The sequence below is a fragment of the Nematolebias whitei genome, chromosome 5 (assembly GCF_014905685.2).
Source record: "Nematolebias whitei isolate Nwh7 chromosome 5, NemWhi1, whole genome shotgun sequence".
In the NCBI taxonomy this organism is placed as follows: Eukaryota; Metazoa; Chordata; class Actinopteri; order Cyprinodontiformes; family Rivulidae; genus Nematolebias; species Nematolebias whitei.
In genome coordinates this window covers 21,616,643-21,623,572 of record NC_056502.1, presented here as the reverse complement: position 1 = coordinate 21,623,572, position 6,930 = coordinate 21,616,643, and the positions used below count along the sequence as shown (strand labels likewise).

The 6,930-nt window shown below is 38.7% G+C and overlaps 1 protein-coding gene across 1 annotated transcript; it reads right to left on the bottom strand.

The window, feature by feature from the left end:
• Positions 1-161: 161 nt before the first annotated feature.
• On the bottom strand, positions 162-2,807 carry gpatch3 (G patch domain containing 3). Its single transcript, XM_037677022.1, has 7 exons — positions 2,388-2,807; positions 1,681-2,147; positions 1,392-1,569; positions 893-952; positions 661-782; positions 446-573; positions 162-345 (listed from the first exon to the last, which is right to left on the bottom strand). Exons 1-7 carry the CDS (start codon positions 2,785-2,787, stop codon positions 162-164), a joined length of 1,539 nt encoding a protein of 512 aa, XP_037532950.1. The 5' UTR covers positions 2,788-2,807.
• Positions 2,808-6,930: the final 4,123 nt, after the last annotated feature.

The following is a 6,930-nucleotide window of genomic DNA, read 5'->3' as shown; positions in this document are numbered from 1 at the left end:
GATACATATATACTTATATATATATATATATAAGTATATATGTATCACACTATCAACGCATAAACAAAAAGAAAAATATGTGCACACAAATTGAAAAGTTTAAATCTTTTTTAATACTAATAAAAAAACATGATAATACACAGACGGTGTAAAACAGTCAGTCATCTCTTTGAGCCGATGCTGCCACCTGGTTGCCATCCTCTATACTTCATGCTGGTGTTGGGTTGGCGTCTCAGTAAAGTATCACCTTCATCGATGTCTTTGGGTTTATCATACACTGTAGTTATAAAATAGTCTGTTCTGGCCTTTTTTATGGGATGTAATACCAGTTTTTCCCCGTGATACCTATGGAAAAAACATCTATTAGTATTAATGTTCAATTTTTCACACAACAAAATATACCTTTACATGTGCCTAACTGTGCTGTTTTTATATTTGAACTAACCCAAAGCCTCTTTTGCAGTGAGGATGTTGACCATCATTCTCTAGAGCTTCAGAAATCCCAATTTGGCTGTTTCCCAGTCCATCACCGTCTTTCCATCCTTGTTTCTCCATTATACGTCGGCCAAAACCCTACATCCGAGGAAAAAAGTCAGATAAATTCCACAGAAAACAGAAAATAAGTTTACAGCACAACATTTGCAGCAGCAGCCGCTTTACCTTAGAGAACCTCTCAAAGCTGCCGATAGACTGATTGTGCCCCGATCCATCTTCAAGACCTTCCCTCAGCCGCCTCTCATAACGCATTTTGATATAGTCCCGAGCATCCATGTCACCTCCGTCTGAGAGAAAAACAACCAAGTTAAAGAAAATCTGATTGTCGATTAAAAAAAAAAATTGTATTATTTTTCTTAGTCAAGACTATTACAGCTGTAAAAGACAGTTAAGATACCTTTATCATAGTAAACACTCATGTCAACATCCCAGTCGTCCGCTGTCTGCTCATCAAAATCTACAAAAAGAACAGACATAAATATGATTGTCTCGTAAAGAAAACACACTTTACTTAAAGTAGTGACATGCTGCATTATGAATCCCCAATTTTATGACTGAATTGACTAAATGCATAAACTAAACAGACTAAATGACTTTTATTATGTGCAACTTTTATACTTTTTGAATTAATTTTATTTACAAACATTTTCACAAAAATAATACACTGAGCTCTCAGAAATTCCTTCATGCATGTTTTTCCTCTGAAATCTACTTCATCATTTAGGCTTTGTCCTGCTAACTTTAGCTTTTAGCTACTGTTTTGATCATTTTAGCTTGACCTGCTCAACTTAATAGATCAATTACCAACTCATTCTTCAACAAATTTCATCAAAGTTATTCAGCATTCACACTACATTTTTGCAGAAAATGCTAATTTTCTAGTTCTTCTGACCTACCTCCTTCTTCTTCTTCTTGCCAGTACTGGGCATCGGTGTAAAACACCAAACCTGAACCTCCTTTTTCCCACTTTAACTCGATCTCTTCTTCATACAGTCTCTCTTTGGTACGCTCCTGGCTTGTAACATCATCGTGCAAAGCCTCGTGGCGTTCCCACTCTTCACAGTAATCATCATCCTGTAACCACCCACATAAATAAATCATAAAACACAATGAAGGAACCCAACAGTTCAACAGTTCATAGCAACAGCACGTTTGCCATAATGACAGGCGTCAACTTAAACCCACATCATCTGCATTTGACTGTGCATCCTCCTCCCCTTCTCCTTCGTTCTGCGTCTCATCATCAGCCTCAGATTTTAGCGTGTCATCACTCATCAGTTTTGATCTTGAAGACAGAACCGTCTTCAAACTGCCTGGTCCTGATATTTCATGTCCAGCAGCTGTTAACACGGTCTCCTCTGTGGCTGGAAGGGTGCGCGTATTGCGGTACTGGAACGGTACATTTCCGTAACGACGACAGGAGCCTGTTTTTGGGAAAGTGAGACCCAGTTTCCGAATTAGGCGTGGAGGCAGGCGACAGGACTGGATGAGCTGGAGGAACACTTTGACAGTCGTACCCACGTTGCCATTCTGCATCAGAGAGGGTGGGTTCAGCTCGGGTAAGCTTTGGAGGTCAGCTTCTGTAAAGTGCTCCGTTAGGGAAACATGGTGACGATGCTCGTACTTTGTTTTATAGGGGAATGACCCTTCACCTGAAATAATATTTAAAAAAAATGTATACAGTTGACATAATGATGCAAATAAATCAAATACAATAAATATTAATTAACAAGGTGCAGAATCATGTTACGTGCGATTTCATACAATATCTCGAGCTGTCTTGCTCTTGTAAAAATTAAGCTACATTTTAATTTTTTTTTGGACTGAATCATAACCATTTAGCTGTTGGCTAAAGCCAATTAGTTGTGGCAGCCATGTCTGAAACTGCTCACCTGTTTCAGGGGAAACCTTTATTCTTCTGATAACGCAGCGTCTGGCCAGCCAGCTTCCCTTCGAGTCGATCCAGTGATTCCCCGCATACATCCTGATGAGCCTGTCGCCATCTTTAGCACCGACTGACACGATACAACAACACGTCGCCACCGCAGGTATCGACGACGAGCCGCTCTTTGGAGCTTCGGACGGTGAACTGGACTTTCCGTCTCCGCACGTCGTGGTCTCGGTCCTCTCGGGCTCTCTGAGCACCTCTGGCCGGTGTCGGTAATGAAAACAGCGGAAACCACCGCTTTCTATGAACTGACTGAAGTAATTTCTCAGGTCTGCTGAGCGGAAAGCTACGGGAATGTTACTAATGGCTAAATACACTGGAAGCTCGTTCTCACCGTCCGCCATTACTGTTTGTGTTCTTCAACCAGTGCGTCATCTGAACGGTAAAAACGTACGACGTCATATCCGCTGTCGTAATCATCTAGATGATTCCAGCAGTTTCAGCCATAGATATCAAATCTATGGTATCAGCCATAACTATGGTTTCAGCTACAACTTCGCCATTACCAATACTCGTTAAATAAACGAAATGTTAACGTAAATGTTTTTTGTGTGCTTTGTATCCACGTTATTTCTGGGGGCTCTGCTGTATAAATAATTATGGGCACAACTTCCTGTCATATACCGGAAGTAGCAGTGAGCATTGGTCAGTCATGGTAGTGGAGCATGGACTGGGTTTATTTGAAAGTAATTTGCATTCAGTTTAGCAGATAAAACACTTTATGTTTTGTTTAAATTTATTTAACATCCACAAAGTTTACTAAAATTATATGTATGTATGTAGGGCACAGCATTATAGTATTTGTTCATCTTTGGTATTATGATTTTCTCTGCAACTAACCCAAGCTCAGTGATGGAGGACTTTAAGGCTTTGGCTGGGGTCAGTGTCTGCTTTAAGGTAAATATTGTGCCTCACCTCTTTTAACAAAATCCGAGCGACCTTATTACTGTTTAGATATTTATACGCCTCAGAGTTTTTCAGGTTGTTCATTGCTTCACTGACAGAAGAACCGAGTCAGTGAAGTAGCTAAATATGCTAGTAGATGTAATCTGCGGCCACTTCTTCAGGTCATCCTCCCCTCGCTCATCTGCAGTTGGCAGCGGTATGATTATATTGTCCTGTTTGAGCTCTGACAGGTGGTGTTCCTACATGTTTAAATTAAATCCACAATGCTTGAAGAAACTACATTAGCTCATATTGTTCATTAAAAAACATTTCACTGAACGCAATGCAAATAAAATGAAGAGGAATAAAACAAGAATGGGGTCAATCATGTGTATTAAATAAAGGAATATCTGAGGGAAATATAGGCGCATAGAATAACTTCAGCTTTAATAAATACAATCAAAACAGCAAGTACCCATCACTGCACCCTGTACTCATTGGTCAGTTGGACATCATTAACTTCACACAGACTCTCTCACTGGTACATTTTCATCTTTAAATCACTTCTTGGTCTGTTGCCTTCATACATTTCCTCCTACATGTCACTCCGTGAGTGCAGCTACAGCGTGCGCTCTCAGGATATAATTACTTGCAGTGTCCCCTCAGTGCGGACTGAACTTGGCAAAAAGAGCCTTCTCCTACTCCGCTCCCGTTTCCTGGAATATCTTACAAAAAAATCTGAAGCTCTCAACCTTGATCTCTAAAGGATTTTAAACAACTGCTAAGTTCATGGCAAAAACCAACGCAGACATGTTCCTGTTTTTAGTATTTCACACCACTTTTTAATGTAGCGGTTTTTGTTTCGGTTCTGCTGTTTGTGTTTCATTTTTATTTCATTTCTTCTATTTTCATTTTATATGCCTTTTATATGATTGCATATTGTTGTCTGTACCTCATCTGTGTTCTGTGTTTAAAACAGGTCTCTCTTGTAAATGTGTCCTTAAGGCTGAATGAGACTAACCTGTAGAAATAAAGATTGAATGAAAAAAACCGGTGCTACCAATTCATGTGGGATTTTTAATTAAAACATTGACATTAGCTGTTAAAGGAAACATGATTCAATGTGGCTGCCACGGCTGATTGACCTAAAAAAACCAACAGCTATTCAACTGATCGATGAACAGTAAGTTTATTTCGGCTGCTCCCTTCTGCAAGGGTCGCCACAGCGAGCAAACTCACATGAAGGATTTGGCAATAGTTTTATGCTGGATGCCCCTCCTGACACAACCCGGGCTCGAACCCGCAGCCCCAGGATTATAAGGTTATGACACTCAATCTCTGAGCTACTCATTACACTCCCTGAGCCTCAGCACACCCATGAACAACGAGCTAAAATACTAGCTGATGCTTATGCCCATCTCTCTGAGCTCTGAGTTCTAAAAGATGGGACGAAAAAGATTTGTTTAAAAGTTTAGCATGTAAGTCGAGCCCAACCTTCTTGGCATTGTGAAAACACACAATTATAGAGTTGCACATCAGAAAACTACAAAAATGTCTGCCTCATCAGAAGAACTCAAACATTTTGATAATTCTTTATTGAGGCGTAACTAATAAAGCTTATTAAGCTGCTTATTGTGTGAAATTCTTGGCACGGGAAACTCAGCTTTTCACTCATTGCTTCGGTATTTTCGGTTTAGCTTTTGTTAAATAAAAAATGACATCATGTAAGTTTGGAATAATTTATTATCACACTGATCAAAGTTGTAAATGTAAACTTTTCAAGATGTTTGAAATTCACTGAATAAAATTAAGCCAAAATGTCACGTCTTTCAGGAATTCTTTCACTTATCTGGGTGTTTTTACACTTGTCCACAGATGCAGAGAACATATCTGCTCAGAGTTCATTAACCCAGAGGCTAACTTTAACCCTGGCCTTCAACTCAGCTTTTATCCTTGTATTTTGTTAGAAATGGGCAGTAAAACTAAGCCTGGGAGTCTGGACCCTGACATCACTTTACGCTTCATGTTCCACGTATTATTGCACCTTTGTCATTGTTGTTTTGGTTCGTTGAAGCTTTTACTTACTATGAATATCATAAAACTGTTAAAAATGAAAAACTCTAAAAGACTTTTTATGCAGTCAGAAATCCAGTCTTACCTTTAAATGTATATTCTTGGCTAAATTAGAATTTGTTAAAATACAGAAAAAGCCCAAACAAATCAAATCCATTATCAAACAAAACATTTGTATTTGTGCTGTAAGATGAAAAAGAGTCAGTGATTTGTGAGGATGAGAAATAAAGTATTTTTACTGACAGCTGTGACTTTACTCCCACAAAAACCCTGAAAGGGGTCAATGTTTTTACAACTAATCACACACCGATTAAACTAGCTAAATACAGAAAAATACAATAATGCAAGTTTACATAATCTTTTTAAAATATTTACAAGAGGAATAATTAAATATTAATTTGGTTAAGAGTGATAACTATCACCAAACAGCAAACGATCCAAAATATGTTCTGGTCCACTGAACATGTTGTGGTGAGTGACTTCTTCTGGCACAGCTAATGAACATTTACCAACACAAAACAACTATAAATCAGTCTGTTTTACAGATACTGAGCTAAAATTTGCTGTAGCTGTGAGTCATTTACTAAAGCAAGACAATCTCAATGTGAGACCACACATAAAGTTATTTTCTAGGTTTGACCTAAAGGACTACTTTACTCAGCACAAGACGAGCTTAGTTTAAACTCTGACATAAAAGTCAACAGGCGGTCTGCATCCCTTCAAACAGTGAAGTCTGTAATTTAACACTGATGGGTTTAAATTATCTTCAAGTTTTATGAGCTGTTGCATCACTGTCATTTTGACATTACATCATTCTTTACAGAGAACAAGGTGAATATATTTAAGTGCAAATAGCCGCAGCAGCAGCTAGCTTAAGCACCTCCGGTGAATCCTGGGGCAATTCTGTCAAGAATGCTAAAGATTTCTGCTGGAAGAACTGTACAATGGTATACTGATGACTGAGTAAACATTTATAAAGTAGCGTTTGCTTGATCTTTTATCAGTTATTGTAGGATGAAAGTTGTTCTTTTTACAAACCGGATTCCAAAAAAGTTGGGACACTAAACAAATTGTGAATAAAAACTGAATGCAATAATGTGGAGGTGCCAACATCTAATATTTTATTCAGAATAGAACACAAATCACAGATCAAAAGTTTAAACTGAGAGAATGTATCATTTTAAGGGAAAAATCTGTTGTTTCCAAATTTCATGGCGTCAACAAATCCCCAAAAAGTTGGGACAAGTCCATTTTGACCACTGTGTGGCATCCCCCCTTCTTCTTACAACACTCAACAGACGTCTGGGGACAGAGGAGACCAGTTTCTCAAGTTTAGAAATAGGAATGCTCTCCCATTCATGTCTAATACAGGCCTCTAACTGTTCAATCATCTTGGGCCTTCTTTGTCGCACCTTCCTCTTTATGATGCGCCAAATGTTCTCTATAGGTGAAAGATCTGGCCTGCAGGCTGGCCATTTCAGTACCCAGATCCTTCTCCTACATAGCCATGATGTTGTGATTGCTGCAGA

Bases quoted from the DNA above. Each gene is read 5' to 3' on its own strand.
- gpatch3 (XM_037677022.1), bottom strand. From the start codon at position 2,787: ATGGCGGACGGTGAGAACGAGCTTCCAGTGTATTTAGCCATTAGTAAC. The intron at 953-1,391 runs GTAGGTCAGAAG...TTCTTTTTGTAG, and splicing joins GCAAGAAGAAGAAGAAGGAG to ATTTTGATGAGCAGACAGCG. The intron at 783-892 runs GTATCTTAACTG...TTTTTCTCTCAG, and splicing joins GAGTGTTTACTATGATAAAG to ACGGAGGTGACATGGATGCT.